This window comes from Lupinus angustifolius, chromosome LG09, assembly GCF_001865875.1.
Source record: "Lupinus angustifolius cultivar Tanjil chromosome LG09, LupAngTanjil_v1.0, whole genome shotgun sequence".
Classification (NCBI taxonomy): domain Eukaryota; kingdom Viridiplantae; phylum Streptophyta; class Magnoliopsida; order Fabales; family Fabaceae; genus Lupinus; species Lupinus angustifolius.
In genome coordinates, this window is record NC_032017.1 from 976776 (window position 1) to 994199 (window position 17424).

The 17424-nt window shown below is 31.1% G+C and overlaps 1 protein-coding gene across 1 annotated transcript; it reads left to right on the top strand.

The window, feature by feature from the left end:
• On the top strand, positions 3412 to 15001 carry LOC109355991 (probable protein S-acyltransferase 4). The gene is made up of 6 exons (XM_019599304.1): positions 3412 to 3997; positions 4985 to 5167; positions 10701 to 11006; positions 12407 to 12622; positions 13208 to 13789; positions 14328 to 15001. The coding sequence occupies exons 1-5, from the start codon at positions 3920 to 3922 to the stop codon at positions 13751 to 13753; spliced, it is 1329 nt and encodes a 442-aa protein (XP_019454849.1). The 5' UTR covers positions 3412 to 3919; the 3' UTR covers positions 13754 to 13789; positions 14328 to 15001.

The window sequence follows — 17424 nt, forward strand, 5'->3', positions numbered from 1 at the left end:
TTATCCTAAAAGGGGGGAAATCCAACATGAAATTGTAAATGAAAAATGTCAAGTTACTTGATAACAATAATGACCCAAATATATTTTTATGAAAAATATTAATATTAACGTGGTATTATAATAAAATATTCAGTCATTACCTTACTATTAATATTAAAGTAAATGACATAATGAAAAATGAAGTGGTTTCATAGTAAATATTCAAAGTTTATGTTGTGAATATATTCACATTTCCTACCATCGTTGTTGGGAATCGAATCCATGCTACTTGATTGAAAAAACTATCCTACCCAATAAAACAAAACAAGCCATATGGTTATTCTTGTCTTTATAATATATTTATCTAAAGTATAAAATTGGTCATTCATAAGTCATGGTGATGCAACACGACTTCTCATTTAAGAATAATAAATTTGGCCACTCAAAAGTCGTGTAGGCTCAACATGACTTTTGAGTGGAAAAATGAAAAAAAAATTGTTCCATTTAGAAGTCGTGATGTTCAAACATGACTTTTGTGTGCCATTGTAAAACAATAATAGACCTATCGAGAAGTTATATTGGTCCATCAAGACTTCTCTGTACAAATTTAACTCAATTGATTCCTATTTAAAATTGAATGGAATAGATTTAAAGAAATTTAATCAAATAAATATGGTAAAGTTTACATCTATATGAACTAACTTATGGTTCCCAATTTAAAACGAGCCTTGCTTTAAAACTATATACTTCTTGTCGGTTGTTTTAAAAATTTGTTCACTATATGGTCACGTCTGTTTTAACGTTCACTAGTTGTATTTTATATTAGATTAAATTATACTCACATTCTCTCACAATTAGGGAAACTAGACAAACCACCCATTCCTTTTTGCATCTACATAAACTAGCCCTATAGGAAAGGTGAATGTAACCTTTAAACAAAAATAATGGATTATAATTAAACTAAACTACAAAGTCAGATTAATTTATTTTTAGTTAATTAATAATATATTAGCTAGGATAACTTGCTCACTTATAAATTTGTAGATAGAATTTGACTATGAATTCATTATTCTCCTCTGTATATTTATGCAACATCTCCATGAACTTTTGATACATTTTGTGAGAAACCAAAATCAATTTCTTTACAATTTATTATACTTTGCTTCCCTTTATACTGTGTGTCACCCATATTTAGGCTTCATTTGGTTGTAAAAAGAAAATAAGAAGAGATAAATAAATGAGAAAGAAAATGGAGAGATACAGAAATATGAGAAATTGAGTAGATTTTTGTAATGTTAAGTACAAGAGAATAAGGAAAGAAATGGAAGAGAAAGATGATGTTATATTTTGGATGACAATAATATCCTTAAATAATGAAAAAAATGTTGTTTTATTATTAATTAAAAATAAAGGTCATATTTTTAAATTATAAATTTTATTATAATTTTAATTGTTTTTAATTAATATTTTTTATATCTAATTTTTTTTATGTATGTTACTTGTATTTAAAACAAGTAAAAAAGTTGTACATACCAATAGTGTAACAATTTTTTATATTGTCATTACATCATCTACCATTCATTTCAACTATCATCGATTATTAATCAAAATTAATACAAATGAGTGGTGGATGATACACTGATTGTGTATAAATATTTACACTAACAGTGCATAGATATTACACTCTTAAAACAAAACAAGTGGAGAAAAATTGAAGAGTATATTTGACATTTCATACAAAATCAATATTCTCTCTCCACTTTCTCCTCAAATTAGAAGAGAAAGAACTTATAGTGGGTCCCATACATTTTTCATTCTCTCCTCTCTTTTTCTCTTCACTTATCTTTCCATTCTAATTCTATCATACCAAATGAAGGCTTAGGAAATGCTAATGAGATAAGTTTTGACACAAACTATGATGTTAAGTATGACAATGAACATTTCTCACAACTTAATGAAAAAAGTGAAATGCAATTTTCGTTACACAAATCAACAAGTTCTTTTTGCCTTTATTACTTATATGAACTCACTCGACTATAAGCTCCAACAAAAAGTAGAGAAAATTGAATTGTCATATAAAACATTTTCAAAGCGTATCAATCATACAAAATAATAAATATTTGAGTGATAAGCTAAGCTCAAATGTTTTTTTAGCGTTGACAATTTAATTTAAAATATATTATTCCTACATATTTTATAATATTGTCAATTATTTTTATATAAACTATCAAGTTTTTATTTGATGTCGAATTGTTTACCTTATATTTATTCATCTCCAATAAGTTTTAAAGTAATCATCACAATATGATGATTTATACATTATTGTTTTGTTTATAAGATTGATTAATTTAAGTGTTTGATATAAAATAAATATATCAAACTGGAGTTTCTCAATATTGATGAAGTGTCATTTATTCTATTTATAAATATGTATGCTTACAACAATGATTATGGAGAATAAAAATGATACAAAATATTTATTTAATCTTACACAAGATTTTCACAAATATGATATATTATGAATTCAAATCTAAATAGTATAAGAATCAATGTATTTTCATTATTTTGTATTAGATTAAATTACACCAAGACATTTGTGGTTTATCTTATTTACCATCACCACCACTTTTGTTTAAAGTATTACATTCATGTTCTAATATAGGTATCAACAAAACATTGGTCTAGTGGTGTAAGGCCTCACTAGATCCTCAGGATGATCAGATGGTCAAAAGTTCGATTTCTGTGAGTGACACTTGTTGGGAGGGACAACCACACACCCGAAAGTGAATAGTTCCTTACGCGCGCACATAGGGGGTCAGTGGATACCCTTAATAATAAAAAAGTCCCATACATAGATAGTTAGTGTAATATATATATATATATATATATAAATTATGAACAATTTGTGTAGGTGCAAAAAAATGAGCACTAATTATGTATATTTACTAAATTTTAAGTGGTGTCGATGTAATTTAATTTTTATATTATTTTTTAGATTTTATCATTATTTTATTAACGTTTGGCAATTTGAAATTAATGTTATGTTTTTTTGGTACCAGTCTTTACCGCTCACCCTATATGTAAGGAATTAATCTCTAGAATATTTGGTTGTTTATCTTAACGAGCATCGCTCATAAGAATCAAATATTTGATCTTATGAATTTTTTAGGAATCTAGTGAGACTTTACCCTAACTGGTCGATGTATTATTGGTATTAATGTTTTGATTAACTTATTTAACTAATACACCTGAATTAGTTTTTCTAGTTAGATGAGAGTTGTGCGTCTTTGACTTTTTGAAAATCAATGTTTGCATGTCTTGGAAAAACAAAACAAAAATATATTTTTATAGTAAATAATAAAAAAACTGAAACAAGTAAAGTAAGGATGGCATAATAAACGAGACTTTTCGCACGTAAAAGCCGCGAAACATTGGAACATTTGTCCCAGAAGTCCCAAATCTGTCACCACTTTGGATTCGAAGAAGAAACAAAGAGAGAGAAAAAGAAAACATAGAGAGAGAAAGAGAATATTAAGAATAATTTCGGAAACTTTGAGGAATTGTTTGTAGAGAAAGGGACATTGAGATCTTGTCTTACAATGATCCCTTCAGACAAACAAGTTTTCGTGATTCGATTTGGTGTTACAACAGCTTGATTCTTCTATATTCCTGTGTGATACCAACAATAAAAAAACATATTTTTTTCTCTCTATATATATATCTCTCTCATCTGCATTGATAGCATAATTGAAGGAACCCAAGGAAGAATTTTTGTATTTTTAAGAGGATTCTGGGTTCAACTTCTTTTGGGTTCAACTTCTTCTGGGTTTGGGTTCAAATTGATATTATTGTTGGGGTATTATGGGTTTTGTGAATGTGAGAGGCCAATTTTGATAACACGTGTGGTGGTGGTGCAATTGTTGGGAACAGAAATTTGCATATGGTATCTTCTTCTGGTGATGTTGTGGCTCATAACATGAAACCAAGAAGAGTCTATCAAGTTTGGAAGGGAGGCAATGTGAGTTATTTTCTTTTAGTTGTTTCAAGTTATTGCGTTTGATTGTCTTGGATTAATTGGGTTTTGCTTGTAATGGGGATTACATGTTTGGTTGAATTTAATCTCAGTCTAAACTCCTTATGATTTGCTTCTCTTTGATTAATGAGTTAGTAAATGGGTACATAATGGCTAATGGTTAATTTGTCAACGGTCAACCATTCAATACATGTTATTGATTACCAATTTATACATCTCTAACTAGATGTAAGGTAATGATAATTTTTGTTCCTATAATTTGGATTATATTTTTCATCATAAATTAATCTCATTTTGAGCTTTTTATGATTTGTTTCTCTCTTATTTTGATTCCGTTGTACTGAAAAGTGTGATCTTCAGGCTCCATTTCTCAATATACTTTTCATATTGTGAGTTTTCCATGTGAACGATCATGCTTAGAGGCTTTGTGAATTAGGGTTTGGAGATAAATAAAAGAAAAAGTAAGACTTCAGAGTCTCTTACAGATGTATATTATGCTCTGCAAAATTCAACCATTCCCTTGCCTTCTTTTCATTTCTCCTCAAAATTTAACCCGCAAACAAACTCCTAATTGTGTCGTGAGCTGTTAATCTTTTGATATCATTGCAAATAATTGGTTATTCTTACATAACTATTGTTCTTTCCCTCATTCCCATTCTCCTACAGATGTGAATTGTAAATTCATTATGATTTTATAGTGTAAAGTTGTTTAGGTTCCAATGCCACTTTAATTGGAAGAATTTTCTTATAGTCAAAATTTCATTTTAATACCTTTTTTTTTTTACTGTTTGTGTATTTTCTAAGCTTTTAAATGTCTATCATACGAAAGTATTTACAGTATATATAGTATTGGGTTGAATATAAGCCATGTATATTATTGAAGTATGATTAGATATACTATATATAGAAGCAATGATAAGCATGTTATACTTAAATAATTCAGGTTTTCCCCCCATTTTTGCCTTCTTTCAGAAATTTCTCTGTGGCGGGAGGCTGGTTTTTGGTCCTGATGTAGGTTCCATTTTTCTTACGACATTCCTAATTGCTGGACCTGCAATTGCATTTTGTGTAAAGATATATCTCAAAATCAGGCATGAGAGTGATGATGCATATTGGTGTCCTGTATTCATTGTCGGTTTAATTCTCACTGTATTGGTAAGTATTCTTGCAGTTTTGTCCTTAGAGTAACAGTTTTTAGATTTAAGGAAATTAGATTTCAACCTTATTGACTACTTTTTTTGACATCCAACTAAACTTGTTTTCGTAAGTTATTAGCTCTAGTTTGTCATAAACCAATACTTCCCATCATGATTACTTTTTCAACAAATAATAATCTTTTAGTAATGAGAATAAAATATATCTCATATAAGGAGATAAGTTATTTTCTTCAGTCACTAAAATCATAACATGTATTATATTTCATCATTTCCTAAAAAAATATATCTAAATCTAAAAAAATAGGACACATAATAATTTTAATGGTTAATTATCTCCTCCTATGAGGAGAGATACTTTATTATATTCCATAATAATGCTTTAAAACATATATATCATACACTAGCTCCTTCCGGGGTAGAATACAAAATATGATATGGGATTTAGAATTCAATATATATATGAAAATTAGGATTAGAATATACTGAAAATCAGGTCAAACTAAACCTATTGGGGTTTTACCTAATTAGAGCAACTAATCTCAAATATAGACAACCAAGAAGATATTGATATAGTGCTATAAAAGTAACTGAATATCTTGATAGACCAAAAATTTTAAATGTCTGATTTCTGATAACGATACTTGTTGGAAGAGGCAGCCATACACACCAAAAGAGATTAGTTATCCTTAGTTAGACAAAAAAAATCACAATATAGGCAATATACTCAACTAAGTGACAATTTAGATCCTCCTGTCCATATTTCCAATGACCGATATTGATAATGCATCTGCATTATTCATGGACATGGAGATTACACTGGAAAAATGAAGACGTTGAATGAAGTAAGATATTAACTATGATGACGACAATGTAGGTTTACATATGTTATAACATTAAAGCGACATGATAGATAACTCAATTATAATGACGCAATGTCAACCATATGCAAATGATGCAAGATGCTTGTACTTTAGGATATAAGGATGATTATCTCTAAATACATTATGTTATCATGTAATGTATGTAGATCCATAATCATTATTTCCTTTATTTTCGACTCCACTTATTTTAGAAAAACAATGACCATATTAGAACACTCTTCATAATCATGATAAAGGGGATGTTAGAGGGGGATGAAGATCACATGTCACAAGTTTTGTGTCCCAAACTCTATCTCCTCCAATTAAAACTTGACACATCAATAAATATGCCACCTCATTTTCTTAGAAAATTATCCCATGATTTGCTTGCTATTCCATTTTTACCCTTTCCCTATCCTCATCCAAACTCAATAGAGGAACCTCTTTACCCCTTCCCCTTCCTCATTACCCCTGTCCCAATTGTTTGCTAGTTCAAGGAAGTTCTAAATCCTAAATCCAATAGTGATATCTGGTTTCATTTCACAACCTATTATCCAATATTTTTCTCACATGGTTCTACTACTTTCTTTCTCTTTGAAAAATTCCCCATTTTTAATTCTCTCTGTTTCATTAGATTTCACTTGGCTTCATGCCACCACTGTTGCGTGAGGGTTTTCTTTGTTAAAGAGATAAAGAGCAACTCATTGAAAAACAAACCATGACATATATGGTAACACCTACACCACAATAGTGAATCTTCTGCTTGTGCCAACAAATCTTTGACCTATTTATGCTTATCCACACTTGCTCTCAAATCTGTCGCTGGAAGAAGAAGAAGAAAAAAAGCAGATAAAAGGGAAGGGATGAAAAGGATCCAATTCTTTGGACAACGATAAAAAAAATGAAATGGAAGGGGAATGGGTAAAGTTCCTGTATTGAGTTTGGATGAGGAGGGGAAAAGATAAAAATGGAACAAGTAAATCCTAATAAAATGAGGTGGCATTTGGGACACAAGACTAAGACAGGTGATCCTAATCCGTTAGAGGGGAGCATATCTGTTATATCACTTTGTATATTAGGAGATATGATTAATCAGAAAAATATTAAAAAATTATAAATTTAACTTTAATAATTTTTTTAACCAATCAAAGTTGATAGTATAGGGAGTGGTAAAAAAGTGACACTATATATGTGCTCACATGTTAGAGTTAAGTTGGTTAAACAAAGCTATCCTAGTTCTGTAGGTAGCAAGCCTAAATCATTACTGGAATACCTTAATTAAACATGAAGTCTTCTTTAGAAATCACCATCATTATTGCCTCCTATTTATTTTTTTGGAATATTTCTATTTAATATCTTTCCTTTCGCACAACTTTCCTCCATAACTAAATGACGTATGTAGATTAAACAGAAATATCCAATTAAGTCTTTTAATCACTTATCAATATGATCTAAGTGACATCTTCTACTTAGTCATCTTTACTCCATGCATTTATCACCATGTAATGCGACAAATGGATAAACTAGATGCTAATAGGGATTCTCCTGTAATACTCGATCTTGAAAAAGCTACCACTACAATGGTATGATTCCCTAACTTAGCCATCATTTTTTCAGGCCAGTCTAATGACAATCACCATCTATAGAGACACCTATGAAGGTAAGCATTTTAACCATAGGGTCTCACTCACTCTAGACTTAGATCACATACTATATAGCCTTCCGTCTTTGTTCTCATTATCAACATTGTCTGAAATCTATGAAAAATAACTCACATCCTACTCTAGGGGAACTTCTCAATCTAACCTACTGAACTTCTCAAAATATTTCGATTTTCATTCTTATATCTTAAATCTATACTCAACCATATTAACCTTAAGATATGATTCATAAACTTGCAACCTAAAGGAATATTCAATCCAAAGCTTATAAATAATTCTCCAACCACTTTTACATAAATCTAAAGCTCAACTTTTACTCTCTCGAATCACTGCCACTCTTCTCACCTAAGAACCATTCAAGTCTTACACAAACCACTCATAATCTATACTTAATCATATTCTAATAATCCTTTCATTCCCTAAGTCATTATAAGTATTTTACAGTGTACCATAAAGTCAAACTAATCCAATTTATAGTCAGTTGAGAACAACACCCCAATAATTTCTAACAACATTGAATTGTAATATCTTATGTAATAATATGCAAGGTCACACATTGGACTATTCTCACATTAACCATGCATACATCTTTATAAATCATACATCTTAAATATTGTCATGTAAGTGATTATCAAATTCTTACGAAATACTTACAAGATTTCAACTATCAATACTAAGATACTTTGTAACATTCCAACCTTAACATGTGGCTCTTCTAGGCCCATGAATTTAATAAGTGATTCACTCTTTTAGCTTAAATACCTTCGACAACATTTTATTTACCCTATATGGAGCCTCCCACGACTCGAACCCATGATGTAATATCTCAACCTTGACATGTATCCCATTTGGCCCATGAATTCATTGATTATGTCACCCTTTAAGTTTAAATACGCCCTGCAATACTTTATTTCTCCGAAAAGGAACCTCGTGTGACTCGAACCTGTGACATTTAAGACTTATTATCATATATTGCATTGAGTTGCTACCACTAAGCTATTGGTAGAAGCTGAATAAATTCTAGGGCTATAAGTCCTCGAGGTCACAAATTTGAATCGTGAGAGGCTTCCTCTAGGGGATATTAACTTAAAGAGTATCACACTCATGGGGTCACAACTGGGATGGTAAACGCTTTCAAGATTGTGTACCACCATGTGCAAACACTTCGCATTATGGTAACGACAATTACATGTTTCAGCTTTTGAAACATATAAAGCTCTCATAAATCGTCAGGAAGATGAGTAAGGCTCATCCAACACAATACAACATGTAGGGATACAACAGTTCAGAAATCCATGATGCCCTTAAGCGCAATCACTTTCAACAGACGCGACTACAACAAATAGTTGAATCAAGAACAATATCAGACTTGTAACTCATGGTAAAAACAAAAAATCTAAACCAAAATGAGACTGAATAAGTTGAAAATGGGGGTGACAAGGATTCCCTATGTTGGCTAAGCCATGAAACGCAAGGTTAGGCCCATTTAAATGCAACTTCATTTGACAATGGTACGACATGACATAGTGATTATATCGATGCTTGGGCCAACAACACGATGAGGATGATAATGGACTCGTTGGGAATGCACAAATAACTGAATGGAGTATCTCATTTTTTGTCTTCCAATAATATCCCAATACTCCATTATTTTTTTATATTTGATTGGCTTGAAACATGGGATATAAATTTCTTGGGATATGTGATGTTGTTCCAAGTAACACGACATTAAAACAATGGTGCTATGCAAAGGTGATGGTGGTTTAGGTGAAGTCTCACAACGCGCTGATTGTGACATTGCTAGTTATGATGATAATTTCTAAACACGACCGTGAGGGTTTCACATGTAGTTGTCTTCTTTAAGCTAAAAACAATAAAAAGGGCAATAATGTAGTTTAACCCTCCAAGGATTCTAATAGAAGGAGAAGAAGAAATCCCCAACTGAGGATGAGATCGGATCCCAAGAATGTTTGGAAGTAATTTTCCCCTTACGACAAATTTAGGGTTTCAAAAAGATTTGAAAGGATGGACCTAGTAACAAACACAACAACTTCTACCTTTTCTCTTACCTTTTCTCTCGAATAATTTTGCTAAATGAAGTTTATTTGGGCAAAATTATTTCTCACGCTTTGGGAGTTATGATCTGGAAAAAAAAAGGAAAATGATTAAATGGCTAGGAAGGGAAGGAAGAGAAAGCGATAGGAAGACAAATATATTTTTAGTAAAAATATTTAGCTATTTTTATATTTTGTTTTCAGAAAAATCTCAAATTGGAGGACTATGAAAATGGATACATGAAAGGTTTCAAAGGGTTTGAGAAACCCATCAAAATATTTCTCTCTCCTTCATCTAACTTACAAATTGAAGTTTTTCATTCTCGTCCAAAATTACACTCTCAAAACAAAGCCCGAAAATCAGAATTGTTATTTTTTTTTTTGTTAGGTATCGTAATTTAATTGAAGTTAATTTTTATTTGGTACTACTAAGAGTATTCCTCACCCTTCTTGGGTAAGAAACTAATCTCTTTCAAAGTGTATAGTTGCTCCTCCCAACAAGTGTTACTAACAAGAATCTAACTTTTGATCATCCTAGAAATCTAGTGGGACCTTACACTACCAGACCAACACCTTATTTATAATTAACCTAATTATTAATCAGATTAGCAATAGAGAATCATGAGGAGTTATCTAATGCATAAATAAGATATAATGAAGGTAGTCAGATAGTAAGAAAGTATAAATTAAAGCTTTAAAAAAGAAATCTAATTTATAAAATTTTGTTTTGTGAACTGCAATGTCAATTTAGTAGCATGCATCACCTTTATTATTTGCAAGGAAAAAGGGAATATTTCTCCAACTTTAGTCCTAACAAAATATCAAGATTTGTCAAAAATAATAAAATAAAATAATACATCTTCTCGTACCATGAAATAATTTATTTTCTTAAATTTACTTATTGTTTCACATGATTTTAATTTTTCCTTTATGTTGGGAGCACGTTTCATGTGCAGGATTTAATATTCCTCCTCTTAACTTCTGGGAGAGATCCTGGAATTATTCCAAGAAATTCAAAACCACCTGAATATGATGAAGCATTTGATATAACCCCTTCCATGGAGTGGATTAATGGCACAGCCCCTGATCTTAAAATACCACGAATAAAAGATGTATTTGTTAATGGTCACATTGTGAAAGTGAAGTTCTGTGATACATGCTTGCTTTATCGTCCTCCTCGTACTTCTCATTGTTCCATATGCAACAATTGTGTCCAGAGATTTGATCATCATTGTCCCTGGGTTGGTCAGTGTATTGGAATGGTATAGTCTACTTCACTGCAATTGCTTTATGTTATTTGGAATGGTAAGATTATCTGTAAAAATTTAAATTGCGGTTGCAGTAATTGTGGTGGTTAAGATGCTTTTGCCTTCACTGGAATAGCAAAAAATTGTTGCATTGCCATAATTGTGGTGGGGATGCTATTGCAGAGATTTCCAAGTCCACAATATTGCATTACAATTTAAAACTATGGTATTTGTTGCCTCTGTTTGTGAGCTCGGTTTTGGAGGAGAAATAAGCTCAAGAGAGGATTTCATAGCTATCTTACAAATGTATTTCATGGCTTTCAAGTCTTCCATTTTCATTTCTTCTCCTCCAAAACCCAACTCGCAAACGGACTCTAAGAGGTCATGAGTACAAATCCAATATACAATCTCTCTGCTTGTGGGGTAAGACTACGTCCATATATTCTCCCCAGATCCCATTAGGTTGAAGCCTCATGCACTACACTGCCTTTAATTTGTGTTCTTTGGGACTCAATTAAAAACAATTATAGAATAAAATTAGAAATGGACACCATTGAATGTTGATTTTCTAAATCTATTTCATGAAATACTATTTGCCTAGTGACAGTAGTATATGTGGTGAAATGCAGTGACTAGTAAGAAAGCTATTAGCAGGTTCTACCATCTACTCTCTTCAATGTATAATTTTCTTATACTTTTCGAACCTTTGATCTAATCAAATGACACTAAAACCTTGCAATTGAAGGATCATCGACTCTGACATGAATGTTTGATTTATTTTATATGCAAGAAAAGTCTGAGAACCTCTAGGATCTGCACATTTTTCCTATATTAAAAATTTGTCTGAATTGAGTTATGGTTAACTTAAATCCAATAACATATTACCCAAGTATCATGTCATGTAAAGCTTTGAAAAGTAGTTTTTCATTTTATGTTGATATGGATCTAAGGAAGTTCTTCATTTTGGTTGTTTCTAAATATTGAGATCTCCATGCTCCTCCAATGGAAGATAATTTGGATTAACCCATGTTTTCTTCATCATGAAGGAAATTAAATGACAAGTTGTACTGCATGTTGTGTCTATTTTCTTGGATACTCGCATCTGTAGTTACTGTTCTTAGCACATTTCCATGCAAACTATAGAATTTCCTATATGAGATACTGCTATATGACAGTAGCTTTCTTGGCCAATCATTTTCCTTAGCAGAAACTACGAAATACGAAGTAATTGGATTGCTCAAAGCAATACCATTGGAGAAATTGCAATGGTGCTAAAACTAGTGAATCTATCAGAACATGTAAAATACAATGTGAATTAGCAATATGAATTGTTTGTTTTTAGTAGCATCACAATGTTATCCCTCATTTCATTTCTTACATGTACTAATAGTTGTCTTTCATGTGATATATGGCAGCGAAACTATCGATTCTTCTTCATGTTTATTTCAACAACAACCATTTTGTGCATATACGTCTTCGTGTTTACTTGGATCAGTCTTGCCAAGAATGGTGTTTTGAAGACAATGGCACATGATTATGTATCGGATTTTCTCGTAATATACTGCTTCGTAGTCGTCTGGTTTGTTGGTGGCCTCACAGCATTCCATTTCTATCTCATTTGTTCAAATCAGGTGTCTATTTTACTTTTCAAAAAGTGAACAAGTTTGGATTAGTTTTTTATTCTTGATTTATCTCAATTACATGCTTCAGGTGTGGTATCTCTTGAAGTTTTCTGTGGTTGACTTTACCGACTAATAAAACTATTAAGTTTAATATTGTTCATGTTATGCATAGGTTTTAATGAGAGATTGATTGTTCTTTGGCAAGCCCTGTTTATTAGGAAATTCAAAAAACTATACTCCTATGCTTGAGATATTTTTAGCACCAAATTAATAACACTAACAGGAACATATAGTTTAGCAGAGTATAAAGGGAAGTGGAAATTGATTTTGATACCAAAACCTGTAAGTTTAGGAAACTAAACAATGTTCAAGTGGCACACTGGTTTAGTAAATAAACTCTGTAGTTCATTGAATATTATAGCCAAAGATGATGAGATTTGTATAACTTTCCTAAAGGGTAAGTTGACATTGGAAATTGACAAATAGACATTTATTGATGAACATAAATTGTCATATATTATTCTGTTTAGATGCTAGATTATTGTTCATTAATTCGAGATTTCTCATATACTTGTAACTTTTGTTGTCATGCAGACGACTTATGAGAACTTCCGATACCAATATGATAAGAAGAGGAACCCATACAATAAGGGAACACTACAAAATTTTGGGGAAATATTTTGTTCCAGTATTCCGGTGTCAAAGAATAATTTCCGATCATTTGTGGTGGAAGATGAACATATGACGGTTGAGTCCATGACTCCAAATATTACAGAAGGAATGTTGACCCCCAAGGAAAAAATTGACATTCAAATAGGATCTATGTGTGCAGAAGAAGTTGGCATGCCAACTCCTGAACTTTTCAGAAATTTTGATTTTGATAATATTGAGCATGATATGAACTTTGCAGATGAAGAGGGACAACCTTCTTTTGATCCATTCTACGGTGTTGAGGATGATGTAAAAGATTCGGCTCGCACTTCTGTTGCAGCAGTTTTAAATTTCCATACCACTGAAGATGGAATGGAAGAGTCTCTGCAATATGCTGGAGCCAAAGTCAGGGAATGTTACCAAAGGCCTATTATTGCGGATGGAACAAATACAATTGAAGAAACTGATTATAGGAATAGACCATCTTGAGCCACAATTTCAGCTTTTGATTTTTAATGCATAGAGGTTTTCTTCTCACTTTTTTATCCCTTGAAATTTTTGGATATTGTCTCTGTAATTTTTGAACCTATAAAACTGAACTCTAGCTTAAGCCTTCTACAGTTTGACCATTTGCTGTGTTGAGTGCTTAGTGTGACTTATATCTTAAGTAACATAGCTTTAAGTATCATAATCAAATCTGATTAAAATACCTTCATTCTGAGTATGCAGAATGTACTGGGAAAAATACTTGTCATGAGTAAACCCTCAATTCAATTATCGAATAATTATGGTCGCTAAATAGGTTTTTAAAATACCAATTTAGTCCATAGGAGATTCGAAATCATAGTAAATTGAAGGACTTAATTGGTGACTAAGTCCTTAAAAAGATCAATGTGTCGACATATTAAATCTTCAAGGAATTGTGACAAAAAACATTCAAGGAACTATCGGCGACAATGTAATCTTTTGAAGACTGAGTTGAGGGTTTACTGAAATTGTGATTTTATTTTAATATTCTTGAGTTATTATTCTTTGATTGGTCTTCGTTTCTGGTTTTCTGCAGGTCCTCTCTGTGATTGCCTTGAAGTAGATAAAGACTTAAAGAGCATAGTTTGCTTCCATAATTGCAGCAATGAGTGGCTTGTAAGAGTTACCATTATGTTGTACTCTTATAAGTTAAGTGATCATATCAACAAGGCCTTGATCCCCAGAAAGACAAGGATTTGATTCATGAGAACGACATTTGTTAGGAGGGATAGTCACACATCCTGAAATGAATTAGTTTCTTATCCATTGGGAAAGAAATCCCTTAATAGTACCAAAAAAATAATTTCATTGATGATATTCATGTGGGAAATAATAGGGACATTGACCTTGTACTACTACTCTCTGTCATATTAGTCCTTCTAGCACTCCTTTACTAGTAGAAATTAGATTTGTTGTAAGTAGTACAATGATTTGTCTATATAAGTTATTGTGTATCTTTTCCTCTCCTTAGGTATGTACTTGATAGAGAATGCTCAAATTATAAGGAATAAAGTTAAAAGTTAAAATCAGTATTGATAAAACTATACCATACCGGCCGGTTCAACTGGAAAACTGGCGAACTCGACTGCTTAGTGATACGGGATGGTTGTTGTACCAAATATGCATTAAAATCGGTGGAAACTGGCCGGTATTCCTCAAAACCGGTGAATCGGCTGAGTTGACACTGAACCGGCCGATTATTGCATTTAATAAAACGAGTCAATCTAGGCACTGAACTTGCAGTTTTCCATGTTCACTGCCACGTCTACTCCGACATTCAGTCTTGGGATCCTTCATGTCGTCACATATAATTCAATCACTTTTGTTAAACACAGAAACACACATTTATATTATTATTTTGATGGGGTTTTACAATTTTAGATTTGATATTTGAAGAATTTGGAGAGAGAGAGAAAAAAGTGAAAGAGAGAAGGGAGAGAGACTTTTGGGAAAAGAAGATAGACATAGAAAAAAAGATTTGAACTTTGAAGAATATGAAGTGTTATAATGGATGTGTTGTATGTTTCACAAGTGGAGGATTATGATAGGAGAGGTGGATTTTTTTTTGCCATATATGGATTTCCTTTAGAGATAAGATTATATATTGAGTTTGGTTTGGTTTTAAGGAGATTGGTGAAAATATTACACTATTACATATTTTAATTAAGTAATTTTAAAGTTTAATTTTTTTTATAAAAGTCTTTAAATAATTTTGCCGACCAAAAGGAAATAAGTATTTAAATGAGAATAATTACTAAAGTTGTTTGTTTCATGAAGTTTTAGTAGATTATGAATATAGATTATAAATTTGAATATCTACCTATTTGAATTGTTTTTATTATAGGTTTACACATATATAAATGTAAGTAGGTATATCCAATTTAACCGATATGCAGTTTAATTATTGAACCACCATTTTAACCATTATAACATTATACCATTATCCTGATCAATTTGATAACTGATATGGTCTTAATAACATTGGTTAAAATGATATACTGCCTAAAAAGAGTTTGCAGAGGGAAATTACTAGTTAAGTTGAAGTTATGGTAGAAAAGTTAAAGTTCACATTATATATATATAGAATAAAGAACATAAGCACATCTTAATATATAAAATTTTTATTTTTAAAAACATGTTATAAGTTAAATATATATTTTTAATCACTGTAAGTAGTTATGCCAGAAGGTGTCACTGTGGAAACGGTTCTATCAAATGGTGAACTAACAATAGAATGAGAGCAAAAAAAAATAAATAAAGTGATCCATCAAAAGATTTCTTCCTTAGTTAAATAATCCATTAGAATTGAAAAAACATTTTAATTGTCACTTCTATAAGAAATGTTGAGTTTTTATGTAAGGACTAATTTCACTTACATGTGCTAGATTTGTGTTTAAAAAACCGAAGATCTGGGAAATGAAAAAGAAAAAGAAAAAAAAGACAATCACATTACAAGTACAAGACAAAAATGAAAGATGCACGGTTATGAACATTTAAATTATGATATGGTTAGTAATTTTATAAAATATAAAGGATGATTTCATCAAACAAATTGTGAAGTGGGAGCCACCATTTTCATATAAACAACTTTCCTGGAACTAAGAAACCACTTATGTGGTTCTCCAAACATTATTTAATTCAAGAGACCAGATAAATCCCCCAATTCCAATCAAGGATCTTCAAGTGAAGAGAAGTTACATTTTCTACCGAATGATTTGAAGTCATTTCCACATGGATAAAACATAAAAAACTATGTGTATGGATAAGGTGGTCACGAAACTAAAGTTTTGAGTTCAAGAATTGATTTTGAATCAATAAAGATATTAACATATCGTCTGCATTATTAAAATGGCATGTCGCTAACTTCATCGACTAAATATTTTTTTATTGTCTAATTCAATAGTTTATCTTACTCCTACATATACTTAGATGCAATAGAAAAATCAAGACTACAAAGTAATTTTAATTTTAAATAATTGAGATCGAAAGAAAACATACAAATTATAGATTGTCCAACATAGTTCGGGAGATGACAAAGACAATATTATTGATTGTGGCTGCTTCTCAACCGAAATAGAAAAGAAAGAGAAGATACTCATAGTAACTGTTTTTTCGATTCTCAATTTATTTTAACAAAAACATTTTTTAACATTTTTTATTTTTTAAATAAATTATTTTAATTAATAGAAAAGAGACAACATTAGTCGTGAATCACATTCTCACTTCAGGAGATGATAGAGTGAGTAGTAATAACCATGATCACTTCTCAACATGGAGGAGAAAGAAATATATGATCGAGTCATGACCTTACCATTAAACTCTCAAATTAAAATTTGTAATTAATTATGTAATTAAAATATAATTTTACATTTAATTAATAAAAAATTGAATAATAAATTATTTGACTAATTAATATGAGTAATGTTTTAAGTATGGAAATAAATAATTTTCAATATTATCAATTTTAAAAAAAGAGTAAGGAAAATGTTTAAAAAAAAGAGACAACATTGATCGTGGACGTCTCTGTCTCAGGAGAGGGCAAATAAACTACTAATAATCATAATCGCTTCTCAACCCATGCTAAGAGGAAAGATACGACACACATTGCGAGTTCCACTTAAACTCTTAAAAAA

Bases quoted from the DNA above. Each gene is read 5' to 3' on its own strand.
- LOC109355991 (XM_019599304.1), top strand. From the start codon at position 3,920: ATGGTATCTTCTTCTGGTGATGTTGTGGCTCATAACATGAAACCAAGA. The intron at 3,998-4,984 runs GTGAGTTATTTT...GCCTTCTTTCAG, and splicing joins AAGTTTGGAAGGGAGGCAAT to AAATTTCTCTGTGGCGGGAG. The intron at 5,168-10,700 runs GTAAGTATTCTT...TTTCATGTGCAG, and splicing joins GTTTAATTCTCACTGTATTG to GATTTAATATTCCTCCTCTT.